Below are 17,247 nucleotides of genomic sequence, written 5' to 3' on the forward strand. Positions count from 1 at the left end.
ACTCTGTTCCAACATTTCACCCGCTAGCTGCCATCCATAATGAGATACTAGGGTTCATAGGTCCCAGGACAGGATTCATCGGCCAGTAGGACCATTTGGAGAAGTAGCTCAGGATAGTGGAAAGAACCCTGGTCTAGGAGGTGGAAGATCTGCATTCCAGTCTTGATATTACCCTCTGCCAACTGGGTACCCAAAGGGGAGTTACACACCCACTCTCCCCACCTTCCTTGGTTACTCTGAGTCCAAAATAGTGATGGATAAGAAAGCATCCAGAGCATGAAAAATACTATCCAACAGAAAGTGTTTCTTTACTGCTGTGCATTTACCTCTCCCAAATCACGGATCCTCTTCAAGAACCGTTTTTCAAAATGGGTGGGATCTACCTCAGTTGTTGGCTGTTTCTCTGAAAGAATATCTGGGTCTAGAAAAGTAGAAAAAGAAAGGCTTTGTTTTTAAGCTATTTGTTTTTTCCAATTCCAACACATGCTTTAACAAGGACTCTGGGTCCCATGTGCTCCCGGGTGTGAACACACCCATAGCCAGCTTCCAGGATGCCTGCTTATCATCACTGGAGCAAGGAAGGACTTACTTTGTTCCTCTAGTTTATTGATGTCTCTCATGATGGCTCGGAAGAAGGGTCTCTGACTAGGATCATAGTTCATGCACTGAGTCATCAGGTCAGCCAGTTCCTTGCATGAGGGCGTGACTGGCATAACTCGACCTTCATAAAATCGCTCTTTCTGGAAGAAATGAGGAGAGCCACAGGTGAGGCGCTGGAAACAGCAAAGACCAAGCATAGCACTTACCCATGTTCCCTTGGGACAGAAGGTTTCATTCATCTATTTATTTTTCTTAATGCTAGTGCCTTCCCTTGGAGATGACCTCCCGTTTACCCATATACCATTAGAAGCTGAGTTCTTTGAAGAAAGGGGCTGGTTTTTGCCTTTCTTTGTACCCTTAGAACTTAGCATAACATTTGGTGCAAATGCTTGTTGACCAAATGATGTTCAGTGCCAAATACCTTCCCTTGAACCTCACAAGCAATTGTGGGACGGGGAAGCATCGAAAACCGGGGGAGGTATCTCCAAGTCATATCACCACTTGTTTTCCATTCATCATCCCAACTCCTTTCCAGTGGGAACCTGGAATTTAATTCTGGAACCAGGCTGTGAGCTTTTGCCTTATCTTGCCCAGATCTAGGGCTCCACCTTCCTAACCAATTACACACACACACACACACACACACACACACACACACACACACACACACACACACACACACACGCACACTCCCAGCTTTCTATCACATATTTTCCTCCCTCCTTAGGATGTAAACTCCTTGAGGACAGAGACATGCCTGGCATACAGTAAGTATATAATAATGCTTGTTGACTAACAGCAAGCTTATATTATTGGCAAGCTTTCTTGCTTGGATTTGCATCCACCTCCCTTAGAATGGTGCCTGGCACCTAATAATGCTTCGTCTATCTAGTTACCTCTGCTAGTGTCTTATCTTTCAAGGGGATTTCTCCATTGTAGCAGATCTCCCAGAGGGTCGTGCCAAAACTCCATTTGTCAGCAGCCACACTCAGGTTCTTGGAGTCATCCACACACTCTGGTGCAATCCATGGAATCCGTTCCACACACTCTGCCAAAAAAAGATTTCCCCCAAATACAATATTAAAATTCTAGTTTTTGAAATGAACATCCTAAAACTGACGGGAGGTTAGAAAAACTCAGGCTCGAACTCTGCCTCTGACATTCACTGGCTGTGTGACCATGGACATGGATGGGCTCTGTCATCTGTGAAATACTTTTAGCAACTATATCACAAGCGGTACATAAAGTTGTCTTCTCCTCCTCCTCCTTCTTCTTCCTCATCATCATGTTCTTCACCATCTCATTTCCTCCTTCTACTCCTTCTTCCCCAGTCAATAACTCAGCCTATGAGTGAAACTCATACACGTTTTAAATATCTCCTGCCCTCAGTGTTCTAAAAATAACAGCTCACATTTCTATTGGGCTTTGAGATCCCAAAGTGCCACCATCCCCTGCATTATCCAGAGGATCTTAGAATCCTCAGAGTCATTAAGTCCAGACCCTCATTTTACGGACCAGGAAAGAGATGCTTAGGGAGATGGAGTCACTTGCCCAAGGGCAAGATGGCAGAGTCAGCATTCAAACCCAGATCCTTTGACTCAAAATCGAGGGCTCCACTGTGCTACCTACATTGCCTCCCGCTGAATCCTCATAGAAGCCTTGGGAAGTAGGTAGGTTTCTTTGGGTTTTGTGTCTTCTTGCCCACATTTGTGATTTTGTTGTGGGATTCCAATGGCAGTTGGTGCCTCCTTGGTGACTTAGCATCTTGTCTGAGACCTCTGAGATGTGAAGTCATGTGTACGGGGTCACACAGCCCATGTGTGACCTTGGCAAGCATTGAACACAAGTATTTCTGATTCCAAGCTCTACCTTTATCCCCTACACTATTCTGTCTCCCATGAGGTAGAAGATGCCAAGTATCCTTATCCCCATTCTACAGATGAGGAAATTGAGGTTCACACTTTTAGTTAAATAATGGAGATACAATTTGAAGCCAGATCTTCCAGTCTTTACCAATTCCATCTAAACATCTTGAAGCTCTACTTGGAGGTGAGGAGTAGAGGAAGGAAGTGATAAAAGATAGAGAAATATGGGGATTGAAGGGCTGGGGAAAGGTAGGGAAATGTACCAGTTTATAAATAAGTTTACCCATTGGTTGGCAGTCTCTGAACCAGATAATCTTGGTGCCAAAGGGAATCTAGTCTACAAAGAGACCAGAATTTCCCTGCCTTGGCATCTGGAAACTCACCTTTAACAGGTACATATGTGCTCATGGGCTCGGACATCTAAGACAAGAAGGCATCCATCTATAGAGATGCAGGGAGTTCACTCTACACCCATCCCTTGTTCGATTTCATACTATAATAATGGTCTCTGTGTGTGTATGTATATCCATGTGTGTGTATGTCCATGGGTGTATGCTATGTCCATGTGTATGTCCATGTGTATATGTCTGTGTGTGTATGTCCATGTGTTGTGTGCATGTCTGTGTATGTCCGTGTGTGTGTGTGTGATATTCCCCTACCAGTTAAGACCCTGCCATATTTATTTTTGTAACCCTGCTAGTCTTAAGCCAGTTGTCTAAAGAGGAGTTCTCTGAATGAAGCTATTGCTTCATTCATTGTATTTGGAGGCCCAGCTTCCAGATTAGTAATCCTTAATACAGAGTAAGGACTTCAAAACTGCACATTGAATTGAATTGAATTAATGGAACTGAATTCAAATTAATAGATGTTTACCAATAATTCAAATGGAATTGAAATCAAATGAATATATGCATACAAATAATTCAAACTGAATCAAATTCAAATTATTCAAATATATATATACAAATAATTCTAATCAAATTAATTGGATTGAATTCAAATTATTCAAATTCATATTTGTGTACACAAATGATTTAAAGTGAATTGAAACCAAGTTATTCAAATATATTGCATATGTATCCAAACAATTCAAATTCAGTTAATTGAACTGAATTAGTTGAAAACATGGCTGGACAGGACCCATTTCCCAGTCTGTTCTGTGCAGGTTTCCACCTGTTTTCCTCTCTTTTGAGGAAGGAATCAGGGCATCAGGGGACTCTGAACAGGGTAAGTCAGCCTGTCCTCACTGTCTCCCAACCATAGCCACCACCCGGAGCTTCTGCTTGCACCATTTCCTGGGCTTCTGGGCATTTCATGAGGACCTCTGACAAGCCATTTCATGTTCATTGAAAGGACACATCCGCTGGGTCACTGGTCTCCCATTTCCTCTTACAACACCAGAGAATCAGCAGATAAGGGAAGCTACGGTGACTTTCAAAATCAACATAGTAAAGACAGTCTTCCAGGAGAAGTTGTTGATGTGACTTTTTTTAAGCCATCTCCCACCCACACCCTAAGCAGAGAGCTGAGCCAGCGCCAGCAGACATACCCTGTCGAGAGAGCACGGTGATGGGGATCCCAGGATCACTGAGCTTGATGAAGGGGCTGCACTCACCATCCAGGCCCTCTCTGGCCAAGAGCACATTTTTGGCACACACATTCCCATGGACTAAATCTTTGTCCTCCTGCAAAAGAAGAGAGACCCCCATGGAGAGCAGCTCAACCCCAGGCCAAACTACAAAGGCTGTTTTCAGCTGCCTGGGAGAGAATGTCTCCAGGAAGTCTTGGAGACTTTCAAGCTTGACTGCAAACTCAGTTGCTTTGGTTTTTTCCCCAGAAAGTGTAGAATTGCTAAGTATCATGGTTAATCAAGAGCAGGATGTGGAGTCAGAAGGCCTTAAAGTCAAGTCTTGCCTCTGATAAATGCTCAATATTTGACCATGCATAGGTCATGTCATCTTAGACCAAAAAGCTCAAGAGATCAAAGGCTTTCGGCCAGAAGGGACCCAGAAGCCATTTAATCCAACCCCTTCTTTTCACTAAAGAGGAAACTGAGGCCCAGAAAGGAGCAACATTTCAGTTGCTACAGATGAGTGGAGGAGAAGATGCCAATTGGCATGGGTAGAAAAAAAATCCTTGATAAGAACTCTAAACCAATGAACTCCCAAATCCAATCAGGTTTTAATAAAAGTTGAAGATGAGTCAAGGAATCTTCCCAAGAACATGGAAAATGGTAGGCTAGAATTTGAAGTTCAGGCTCCTAACTTGAATTTCTGAGTCCCTTCTTCTACCCCATCATGTTTCTGTTCTCCAATTCTTCACCTACTTCCTTGTGAAATTACTCATATCTCCTGAACCAGGTGTGTGCATCCCAAAGGAGAACATGCACAAACCATGCTCATTCTTCTTGACCTCTCAGTGGCACCATCTGACTGACACCTGAGCATCCTGCCTTCCTCTACATCCTCCTCTCCGGTTTCCATGACTATTCTCTGCTGGCTTCCTCTTACCTGCTGACTGCCCCTTCTCATACTCTACTCCTCCAATACCATCTGTATTATGCTCCTGACTATGGGTCTATGCCAAGGCTCCATCCTAGGCTTTCTTGTCTTTTCTCACTCCACAATTCCCTCTTGCTTCTCTCCTCAACTTCCTCTGGTTTATGCCAGTGACTCACAAGTCAATCTCTCTCCTCCTTGTGGCCCTCTTGAGTTCTAGTCCCACATCAGTCTTCCAATCTCCTTATACTCTACCCCTTGCCATGCATTGTCTAGTCCAGAGACTTGGCCTCTTGGCCATTCCAGAAACGAGACTCTCCCTCTCTCAGCTCTAGGCATTCTCCCTGGCTGTCTCCCAAGCCTGGAATGCTCTCCCTCCTTTGCTCCAATGACTGACCTCCTTGGCTTCCCTTAAGTCCCAACTAGAATCCCATCTTTTAGTGGAAGCCTTCCTCCAGCTCTTCTTAATTCTACTGCCTTCCTATTTATCTTGTAGATAGCTTCTTTGTACATGTTTGTTTTCAGTCTTTACCATTAGACTGGGAGCTCTTTGAGGGCAGGGACTGTCTTACATTTTTTTGTATCCCCAGAGCTTAGCACAGTGCCTGGCACATAGTAGGTGCTGAATAAATATTGATTGATTGATAAATTGCATTCACCAACTGATTTTTGTATATTTCAAACTGAATCTCCCATAGGTATCTTCAACTCATTGTGCTAAAAAGAGAACTCATCCCCCCCAAGTCCACCCCTCTTTCAAATTTCCGTTACTGTTATTCCAGTAACTCTGGTTTTCATCCTGGATGCCATCCTCAGTTCCTCACTCTCCCTTATCCCAGCTGATGTCCAATCAATTCTAAGGCTTATCATTCTTACCTCCACATCTCACTCTTCTCTTTCCTTCTTCCCATCTTCCTTCCTTTCTCCCTCCCTCCTTCCTTCCTTCCTTCCTTCCTTCCTTCCTTCCTTCCTTCCTTCCTTTCTTCATTCCTTCCTTTCTCTCTTACCCAAACAGCCATCATACTAGTTCAAGTCTACATAACCTTCCACTTAGACCATTGGAATAGCCTTCTAACATAGCCGTGATTCTCTCATCTCGCCAATCTCACTTCTGCTCCTGCTAAAGCATGTCTGTACACATCATTCAGTTGTTCAGTAAATTCCAGTGGTTCCCTCTTGTTGATAGGACCAAACACAAATTCTCTTTGGCTTTTAAAGCCTTTCCTGACTTGGCTCCAGCCAACCTTTTCTTGGTTCCTTGTACCAAATTCTCCTTTGTGGATTCTACAATCCAGCCTGATTTTCATACAGGATGGTTCATCTCCACCCTCTGTGTCTTAGCATGGACCATTCCCTAGGCCTAGAATTATCTCCCTCCTCACACTAACCACATAGAAGCCCTCAAGCACCTATATGAGGTTTTAGCTGATCCTTATTCTAGGTCCACCTTCTCTTCTGCCTTAATCTCCTTCCCAGGGTTGACTGATGTGACTCATTTCTACAATCCCTCCTAACCCCTAACCCCTACTCAGCTCTATACCTGGCACTCAAATGCCTAGGTCCAGTTCTGGACCCACCACTGAGGTCTCTCTCTACATCCTCCCTGACCATTTCCACCATGGAGAGAGATGACAAAGCCAAGGGCTTCTGGCTTCAGAATGCTTAGGAAGCCAGCTCAAGGTGAACCTAATCAGGGTTTGGTCTTACCAAGTAACTCAACGCACTGGCCAGTTGTTTAGCAACCTTAAACTTCCACGGCGTGGTGAGGAGTTCACTTTTCCGATGCATGAAGAGATCCAGGGGCCCAAACTCCATAAATTCCTCCACCATGATGTCTGAGGGTGCAGAAAGGCAGGGCATGGCCATTAGAATCCTAACTATCCACCCAGGCCCATCCCCAGCTCCTCCCCCAACCCAATCACTCCTCAGAAGACTCATAAGCAGCTTAATGGATATTATCTCATTCCAGCCTGCTAACAATCCCAGAAAGGAAGTATAAAGTGATGCGATTGTCTCTATTTCACAGAGGTTAAGTGACTAGCTCAGGGTCACAAAACTAGTAAGTGCCTGAGAGAGGACTTGAGTTCAGGTTTTCCTGCCCAGAATTTAATGGTCTGTCCACTGGGCAAACAGATTATTTCTCTAGAGTAGAAGTCGACAGAAAGAACTCTCATTGAACATCTGTGCTAGAGTTCCAGGTGCGCCATTAAGTACCTATAACCCAAGACAATCAGTGCCTCAGTTTCTTCATATGCAAATTAAGAATAAATAATTGCCTTCCCATAACTCCTGGGGGATAATGTAGGGATATTATAGATAAAACTATGTAGAGAGAGAGAGAGAGAGAAAAGAGGAGAGAGAGAGAAAGAAAGAAAGAGAAGAGGAGAGGAGAGAGAGAGAAAGAGAGAGAGAAGAAGAAGAAGAAAAAGAAGGAGGAGGAGGGGAGAATATGCAGGCCAGTCTCAGCCCCCCTCTCTTTTGTTTACCTTTGAATGTTTCACAAAATCATAGATTTAGAGAAGGAAGAGAATCCAGAGGCCACCTAGTCCAATATTCTCATTTTTACAGATGAGGAAATAGGGCCTCAAAGGTATGATCTCTCTCTCTCTCTCTCTCTCTGTATATATGCTGTATACGGATGTGTGTATGTATATATATGTTTTGTTTTTATACAACCTTCATCTCTAAATATCTGCCCCTCCCTAACCAGGAAACCATCTCTTAGAATAAAGCACCACAAAGAAGGGAAAACTTGGCTCAATGGGCACATCCCTTGTGTTTGAGGATATATGAACCACCCCACCTCCACAGTCCCCCATCTCTCTGGCATCCTTCTCCATTTGGTAAATACACTAGGACAGACACTCTCTGAGGGCTGGAGCACCTCTCCAAGAAAGCAGACTCACTTTCCACATCCCGGACACAGACACCATAGAGGTACACGATGTGTTTGTGGGAGACTTGTCTCATCATGCTAGCCGCCTCGAAGAAAGCCTGCATGGGAATTGAAGGATTGGGGGTAGGGAGGAGAGAGCCACACTGATCAAAACTCCAGCCTTGGAATTCCCAGGAAGAGCTGGGGGTCACAGCACAGGAAACCTCCCCCCCCAGGCATGTTGTTCCATATGACAGCCCCAGTATACATGCACACACACACAAGCACACATACATGCACGTGAACTCACACATATACACATGCGCGCACACACACACACACACGTACACGCTCACACACACATTTTGTCCTCGAATGTGGCTACAGCCTGGTTTCACACTGGAAGGTTCTCACTGAAACCCAAGACTTCTTTAAACCCAATTATAGGTAAAGGATATAGGATATGCTGGAGACAGATGGCAAAGCTGACCAGGAGATGAGGGAGCAGGGGGAGAGCAGCCTTGGAGGATGTACTTGCCAGAGAAATATCCCTGTGACTGGGGTCCAAGACTTTGAGAATCACTTTTATCTTCTTCTCATCAGAGCTGCCTTCCTCATCCTTGTAGTCCAAGGTCCCTGAGTAGATCTGGGTCCGAGTGCCTCGTCCCAGGTGCTCTCCCTAAACAAAGCCAACATGATGAGGGAGGGAGCTAAGAAATCAAAGGTCAGAGAAGTCAGCTGAACAGGACTGGAGGAGAAGGGAGGGCCAGAGCCAGAGGTGCTGGCCGGGAGGGCTCCCCAGAACCCGGGGGGGGCAGTGCGAAGGGCCCATAGCACTTCTCATTTCTATCATGCCTTGAGAACAAGGCTTCTACAGAGAAAAGTCCTCAGGGAAAATGTCCAGTACAGGGCATTGCCAGCCTCAAGGAGAGCAATGCCCACACCACCCTCATCCTTTGTTGACTCTGCGTACCCTGAAATGACCAATGGCTAAAAGGAATAAAATTCTGACTCCATCTCACTTCACAAAATTCTTCCCAACTGTCCATTCCATTAATACAGATCAGGGAGGAGAAGAGGAGGGAATAATTATGTCTATATCACCACTACCTGGCAGGCATGTGCTAAGCACTTTACACCTCATTGGATCCCCACAACAACCCTGCCTCCCATTTCAAAGTTGAAGAAACTGAGGTGAACAGAAGTTAAGTGACATGTCCAGGGTCACATGGCTAGGAAATGTCTGAGGCTGAATTGGAACTTGTGGTTCTAAAGCTTACTACCTGTGTGACTTTCACAAATTGCTTTCACTCCTTAGGTCTCAGTTTCCTCATCTGTAAAATGAGGGATTGGACTAGATGACCTCTAAGATCCCTCTCACCTTCCACAGCCCTTCTGTGTCCTGTGTGCTAGCCTCGGCTCAGCTGTCTTGCTTCCCTTCACCTACTATGGCTCACACCTTGCCAATCTTAAGTCACCCTGACTACTGGTTCTCTCTCCCCAGACTCCAGGGGTCCTAACAATGCTTAGAGAGAGTGATGAGCTATAATCCCACCATCCGTCTTCACGAGGAGCCAACCATTTATTCTCTCTCATCTTTCATCAAAGGATACAACCTGTTCTGTTTATCTACAGGGCAGAATCACAACTATTAAATGTCAGAGGTAGAATCAAACTCTAGTCTGGAACACTACTCACTGCACCCCACTGCCTCCTTGGCTTTGCGCAGAACAGGCAATAAAGACATTTTCTTGGTTAAGGGATTCTCTGACGGGGATAAAGATCCATGGGGGTTTCACGAGTCCTTCCCTCCGTGGAAACATGCATCGTTCTTTGTCCAACTTGACTAATTTGTATATTAGTAGACGTTTCTCATCTGCTGAATACTTAAGGAGAAGGGTTGACCACCCTTCAAGGGTTATTGACTAAAACCGCCTTATTTATGCAGGATTCTCTTGGGTTTATGGGCAGTCCCATGCCTGCAGCATCCCAGAAATGCCATTGAGAGTTCAATGTAATTAATGTCACTGAAATGGCCATTTGGATGAAGGGAAAGCTTTCAAGAAGTCACATTCCTGAAAATCCCAGGCCATCCCCAATTCCACTAGAGGAATCCATCCAAGGCACAAAGATTCATAGCAGGAGGTCTGAGGACAGTAAGCAGCTTGTGTGTGCAGACAAAGACCACTAGAGGAATCCATCCAAGGCACGAGGATTCATAGCAGGAGGTCTGAGGACAGTAAGCAGCCTGGGTCACAGACTTGAATCCTGCTTTGTTGCTGACTGATGTATATGACCTTGGACAGATCACTTCAGTTCTCTGGCCTCCAGGCTCCCTGTCTGTAAAAGGAGGAATCTAGATCCTCATTCCTTCTGGTATGATAGCTATGCTCCTGTGATTCTACTCTATTGCTTTTTGGGGGAGGTGGATCCAGACCTGTGAGTCAGCTCCTTCCAGAGTATGCTCAGGCATACACTGACAGCAGGGGTCAGAAGGTAGAACTTGAACCTAGGTCTTCCTACCTCCAAGGCCAGCTCCCTAGCCTATCCACTGGCTCTCATTTTCAATGAAAATTTTCATTCTGAAGGGCTTATTCTAAGGGAGGAGGCAACATGGCTTAGTGGATGGAGTTAGGTGGGCTCAGACACTAACCAGCTGTGGGACCCTAGGTGTATGTCCCCTAGGTTTTCTGGGCCTAGAGTAACTCCTTAGGACTTGGCAGAATGAACTTGGAGTGGTGGGAGGGCACTGGGACAGGGAGGTACCTTGCAGTTCATGGAGGCAGCTCTGAAGGTCAGGGGGCTGGTACAGTTAGAGACCAGGCCTCAGAGAGAAGGAAAGACAGAGGACTGTGTTTGTAGGCAGTATGAAGGGAAAGAAAACACAGAAGACCAATGGAAAGTTTGAAGTTCCCAGAGAGAAAGCATGCCAAGTTGTAACTCCCCAGGGAGGGGAAGCGATTTGCCCAGACTCATACATCTAGTAAGTAGCAAAAGTTGACTTTCACTCCAGGTTCTAAATCTATCATTCTTTCTCCCTGCTGAAAATAGGAAAAGTTGTGTCGTTCAGCATGGGAGGCAAAGGAATGGAGGTGAGTTAGGAGATATTAAGATCCAGCCCTGGCTTCAGCATTAACTCACTTCCACTCCTGGGTTCAGTTTCCTCATCTATAAAATAAGAACTAAACTAAACAACTTCCAAGATCTCTTCCAGTTCTATCATTCTATGGTCTATGTTGGGAGATGGAGAAGGGCCTTAGCCAAAACCCCAGTTACCTAAAAGCTAATTCATGTTGACCAAGATCTTTTCCAACTTTTAGGTTCATTGTTAACAAAAGCCCTAAGATGCAGAGTTAACTTTTTTTTCTCTAAGAAAGATAAATAAGTTCCCTCAAGTAATCCAGGATAACTTCCCACTGAGCCTGAGTATTCTTTGCAGATTGCTACTTCTGGGCCAACATCACCAATACTACTTAATTGGCCTGCTTAGGGTCATGTATCTAGAGTTGGAAAGGATTTCCCTTGTCAATAGCTCTTCACTGTTTTACACAGAGCTTTCTTTGTAACAAACCTGTGAGTAATTCCTGGCACCAGTAAGCTATTAATACACACTTTATCAATTTAACTGTTTATGTAGATAGGTAGGGAAGGTATTATCATTTCTGTTTTATAGATGAGGAAGCTGAGGCTTACAGAAAGTCAGTGGTGTAGATGGTGGATAACTAGGGGACAACTGTGAGAGACAGTGTGGGTAGAAAGATGCACTAGATTTGGAGTTATTAGTGGTGAGTTCAAATTCTGTGTGTGTTAATACTTTTGTGATCTTAGGCAAATCAATTAGGCTTTATTTTCCTCATCAGTAAAAATGAGACGATGGCTCTCAGGTCTGTTTTACATCTAAATCTATGATCTCATGATCCTTGATATTTGAGGTGTCGACATCTGGTCCTTTAAGGCTGGGAGGGGACCAGCCAAAGCTGATTTCACTCCACTAGGAAATAGAGCCCCATTGTTCAGTCTTCCACGACAACATCCTTAGGGAAGATCTCCTCATCCCAAAGGTGACTGATATATTCCACAAGGCTGCAGGGGGAAATGCAACGAACTCACCTGGATGATATCTTCCTTGAGAATTCGATGAAAGCTCAGCTGGCTCATTGGATAGACTGGCAAACATTCCTGGGCCTTCTTGGTGGCCACAAGCAGATTAGAAATTTCTGGAAAAGACAGAGGGCACACATCCATTATACTGGAGAGCCAATACTAGCTTCTGTTAGAACCTAAAAAGTCTGCTAATTGTGTAGAAGACAAAGCAGGCGCCATGAAGGACATGAAGTGGAAACAGAAGGCCAAAGGAAGCCTTGTTCTTGAGGTATTAAAAAGAATGCACATACAAATATACATTTATATATATATCCACACACGTACATACATGTACTAAAAACATAGGTTGAAGTTAAAACAGTCCCTGCCCTTAGGGACCTTGAATTTTACTGGATAATAAGAGTGTGTGCATGTGCACATATATATGTACATACACACATACATTTGTATTTTACATTTCCACTAATATACGTGAATGTATGTATATATACTGACATACACAGGCATACATATTAACGGTCTATGGAGCCCCCAACCTGCCATTTTGAACTTAACAATACTCAGCAAACATGAACATTTCATCATAAAAAGGAAGACTAGAACTTCTCCATATAAATTCTCAGTCATCCAGTAGAATACAAGAGCCCTGAGGGCAGGGACTGTTTAAACATTGTCCTTGTATCCCTAGCATCTATCACAGAGCCTGGCAAACAGCAAGTGTTTAATAAATGTTTGAACTGAATTGATTTGCTGAATGCCTAATGAAACACCCTGTCCTATGAGGGAGCAAAAGGGATGAACATACAGATGGCACTCACTAAGGAATGTCTACAAGGAGATCCCAGGCTCCAAGAATCTCAGAGCTGGGATCTGCCATCAGCCATGTGGAATCACTTGTACCTGAATGAGAATCTCTTCTCTAACCTCCCCCACCAGTGGACTCCCAGTCCATGGCTAAGAGATCTACAGAGAAGGGAATCCACTCAGTCCCAAGGAAGGTTCTTCCACTTTGGAAAGGCAAGGGACAGTAAGGCAGGAAGGGAAGGGAAGGGAAGGGAAGGGAAGGGAAGGGAAGGGAAGGGAAGGAGGGTAGCAGTACCTCTTGGCTTTGGCTGGCAGCATTTCTTCAGGACAAAGCTGATGTTGTCTGTTTTAAGGATCTGTTTCTTGAGATGGTCCATCAGGCCTCTGAGAGAGGGGAACACTCGATCGGAGCCATGCAGGGAATACTTTCCTTTCTTCACTTCAATCTGGAAATTCTTGTACTGCTTCTGGCTCGTTAACGTCTGCTATTGGGAGAATTACAATCCCTGTGTGAATATCAAGCCTGTGTTCAAAGGGACCTGAGGGAAGGGTTTCATTTGGTTATCTCCAGCTCCTAACCTTGTGCCTGGTATGGAACAGTCACTTGACTTCCCATCTCTGTCTTTGCACTGGCTGTGCCTCATGCCTGGAATGTTCTCTCTCCCCATCTCTGTGTCATAGAATCCCTCTGTTTCTTCAAGACTGAGTTCAGACCCCACCTGCTTTCCATTAAGCTGCCAATGCCTTCCTCTGTACGGCCACCTTCTATCAGCTTGGTCACGTATGTTGTCTGTACCAATATATGTATTTGTTGTCTACATGGATAGAATATAAGTCCCCAAGGTTAGGGGCTGGCTTTGTTTTGTCTTTGCATCCTCTGCACCTAGCCAGTGACCAGCATGTGGAAAGTGCCTAATACATACCTGGTGGTGGATAGATAAGTGCTGGTTGAATTAAATGGAATGGAAATGAACAATTTCTTTGGGGGTCTGGACCTATGATGTCATTGGGGTAGAGAACTAAAGGGCAGAGAAGTCTGTCTTCAACATAGATCAGCTTCTGCTCTGCCTTTGACTTGGAGGAAATATCATTCAGGTCTCAGAGCGTCCTGACTCTGCCTCTCCCAAAGACACCAGGCTGGGATCCATCTAATCACATTAAAGTGACACTATATTTCCTCCAAAGACTAATGGACAGAGAAAGTTGGGTATGACAGGCCCAATCATTATTCATTAAGAGCAAACATTTACTATCCAAGAAAATATTGTTTAGAATGGAAAGCGTGCTGATTTGGGAACCCCTGACTTTTCAGGTTATAGGACTTCGGGTTAATTGGGTTAATTATTTTACCTCTTTGGGTCTTAGTTTTCTCATCTATAAAATGTGCACGCACATAAACCACTTTCATTACCAACCTCAGAACTATTTCAAGGCTCAAGTGAGATAAGGTTATGTAAAGCACTTTTGTAATTTTAAAGCACAGCTGAAAATGTAAGTCACCATTATTAGCACTATGAAACACTTTTCATAATCATTCCAGTTAACTCCTGTGTCAACCCAGTAAAATTGGTACCACAAGCATTTTGATCCTGGGGAAGTGACATGGTCCAGGGGAGAGAGCACTGCCTGGAATCAATGGACCTGGGGTGAAATCTCACTTCCAATGCTTACTACTCATATGAACCTGGGCAAGTCACATAAACTCCATGGGCCTCAGTTTCCTCATCTGTAAAGTGAGGGGGTTGGACTCCATGGCCCCTGAAGCCCCTCCCTGCTCTATGATCCCTACTTTACTGGAGAAGAATTTAAGGCTCAAAGACTCAAATGGCTTGCCAAAAGTCCCAGAGATAAGATCGAGCCCAAGATTGTGCGAGGTCCAGGTGTGGAGAGATGCATCCGTTAGAGCACGCCTTCTACTAAGGCGCTTTATAAAGGGATGTGGGGAGCGATTCTTCTGACACTGGCCGAAGATCTGCCTTGTCAAATCCATCCTCCCACGCCTTCCCTTTGGTAGATAGCTCTGAGTTCCTTCTCTCATTTCCTTTTCTCAGACGATTTGAATTCTCCCAGGCTTTTGGCCACTTTCCCTTCCTCTGTATCTGCTGTCCTAATGCCTCCATCCCACCAAGCTCTCCCTTTACCAAACTAGGATATGTTTACTTGGTCTAGAAAACTGTGTTTCCAGTTCTCTTTGCCCATAAAGGTCAGAGTTCTCCACCAAGATGTCATTCAGCCCCAGGGTCCGAAGACCTCTTGGATCCCAGCATCTCTGGGTTGGATGGACCCTCTCAGGACCCTCCAGCATCTCTGGGTTGGATGGACCCTCTCAGGACCCTCCAGCATCTCTGGGTTGGATGGACCCTCTCAGGACACTCAGTCCAAGCAAGAGTTGAACAGAATCCTGTCTACCACATCCCTGAAGGCGGTCATGTAGCTGCTGCTTAGAGACCTTTGGCAGGAGGAACCCCCCACCTCCACTCGTTACATGTATTCCTTTTTTAAAAGGATTCTTTGATGAATTTTGGTTTTTATATCACAATCATTTATAGAAATAGGATCCTAAATTTGAAACAAAAAGGACCCTCAGAGGCATGTAGTCCAACTCTCTCGTTTTATAAATGGGGAAACTGAGGCACAGAGAGGCAGGTGCCACCTCCCTGACTCTTATTTGTAGACTTTTCCTAACATCAAGATGAAATCTGCCTTCCTAGAACTTTCCTACAGTATGTAAGGAGACCTGTATTGGCCAAATCAGGCCAGGTCATCCACTTCCTGAAGTGGGAAAGCCCAGGCATTGGATTGCTGGGTCTAGCTCTCAGAATCAATCCCATGACCTTTTATCCTATGGACTGGCTTCTGTCACTCCCATTCTATTCCTGTCTTCCATGGGAGAACAAGGCAGCCCCAGCTCAGGCTCCATCAGAGCCCCCTACTCTCACTAACCACCATTCCCTCCTGCCACTTCCCCAAGCCAAGCCAACCAAAAGAAGCCAAATCCTGGGCTGACCTCTGATCTCTCCAAGCAGGTCACAGTCATGAGGATGTTATCAAAGTCTGTGCAGCTCCAGCGCAGAACATACATGCCTTCTTCACTTCCTTCTTGTCTCAGCTTGTTGATTGCATATTCAGTACTGTAGGAAAGGAAAGGATGGCAGACAGAGGTGGGGAGATCACTTTGAGCCACCATATCGAATCTGCGTCCCCCACTCCTCCCACCTCATCCGAGGATGTCCATGGGCTTCCTAGCTACTCTCTATTCCCATGGTGTCTTTGTTGTTGCTGTTTTCTCATTAGATATTTGTCTTTATGTCCAATGGATGCCTTTGTTTCTACATCACCTTGATTTGAAAATACAACCCTACACCTCGGTCCTACCACACAAGCCTTTCCTTGAAATAAAGATACTAAAAAAAATTCATCAAAATGAACAAACACATTGACCATTGCTGACAGCATATTCAACATTCTTCACCCAGAGTCCCCCTCCTCTCTAATGGAAGGAAAAATGTGCATTTTCTCATCCCTTCTGTGATGTCAAACATAGTCACTGGAATTCTCTCTCTTGTTATTATTTTAAACAAGGCTTCAGGAGGCACGTAGAAGTGGACAGACTTGCTCAAGATCTCCCAGGCTCAGAAGTAGCATGGGCAGGACTAGGACTCTAACCTTGGATTCCAGTGTAAAATGATTTGCCCAGGCCACACAACCAGTATATATCAGAGGCAGTAATTGTCATCCTGATTTTGGGGCCAGCTCTTCATGCTCAATGACCACACCAATCTACAAGGAATAGCATGGCAGGGGTTGGGGAGCAGGGCAGTGGAGGGGAGCAGTGTGCCTGAAAGTTGGAAGGAGACTTACCAACATGATCTCAGGCAAGACCAAAGGATCTTCCCTTAAAGCCCACAAAGGTGTGCTGGAGCCAGTTCATACACACTCACAAAAGCTGACTCTTAAATTTTCAGTGTGAGCATTTGCATCTCAGAAATCACAACATACTACAAATTTGATTTGTTGTTTGGTTTGTTGTCTAGACTTAAGAAAGTAATGGGGAAAGAGGTGATGATACTGAGTAGCCTGAAATGTGTGCCATCCATGTATTTTTTGTTTTGAGAGAGCCAGTTGTTAAACATTCACCAACACAACTGCTTTTAAGACACACCATGTGAGCAAACAGACTTAAGACTTCTCTAGTTTTGGTTTAGTCTTGGCCTCCATGTGGGTTGGATCAAGTCACTTATTCTCCTCACAGCCTTTGCTTTTTTCCATTTATAAAAGATCAATTACCTGAATAATTTATCCCCAATCTTGAAGCTCTAGGTCTCAAAATTGAACATTCTCATGATGCCCTTAGGGATTCTGGCAGAAGCACAAGGGAGTGGTCACGCATTAGCTTTTCTTCCCTTCTCATTAGATTTTTGCCACTACTTCCAGAATATGTGGGAATGGCTCTATGGCCTACGAACTAGAAGGCAAAAGAGCTGGACTCGAGCCTGGTGTT

The 17,247-nt window shown here is 44.7% G+C and overlaps 1 protein-coding gene across 6 annotated transcripts in view; it reads right to left on the bottom strand.

Moving 5' to 3' along the window:
• JAK1 (Janus kinase 1) overlaps positions 1–17,247 on the bottom strand; it is a 140,000-nt gene that overhangs the window by 8,905 nt on the left and 113,848 nt on the right. For 4 of the 6 annotated variants that reach the window (XM_072649738.1, XM_072649739.1, XM_072649740.1 and 1 more), the window contains 10 exons: positions 15,754–15,877; positions 13,042–13,231; positions 11,949–12,055; positions 8,377–8,517; positions 7,870–7,957; positions 6,671–6,798; positions 4,015–4,150; positions 1,497–1,648; positions 590–740; positions 327–421 (listed from right to left, as the gene is read on the bottom strand). In XM_072649738.1, coding sequence (XP_072505839.1) covers positions 327–421; positions 590–740; positions 1,497–1,648; positions 4,015–4,150; positions 6,671–6,798; positions 7,870–7,957; positions 8,377–8,517; positions 11,949–12,055; positions 13,042–13,231; positions 15,754–15,877 — 1,312 coding nt within the window. The remainder of the gene's footprint in view (positions 1–326; positions 422–589; positions 741–1,496; positions 1,649–4,014; positions 4,151–6,670; positions 6,799–7,869; positions 7,958–8,376; positions 8,518–11,948; positions 12,056–13,041; positions 13,232–15,753; positions 15,878–17,247) is intronic. The other 2 variants (XM_072649741.1, XM_072649737.1) reach the window with 1 other exon arrangement.

Source organism: Notamacropus eugenii, chromosome 2, assembly GCF_028372415.1.
Source record: "Notamacropus eugenii isolate mMacEug1 chromosome 2, mMacEug1.pri_v2, whole genome shotgun sequence".
NCBI classification, from domain to species: domain Eukaryota; kingdom Metazoa; phylum Chordata; class Mammalia; order Diprotodontia; family Macropodidae; genus Notamacropus; species Notamacropus eugenii.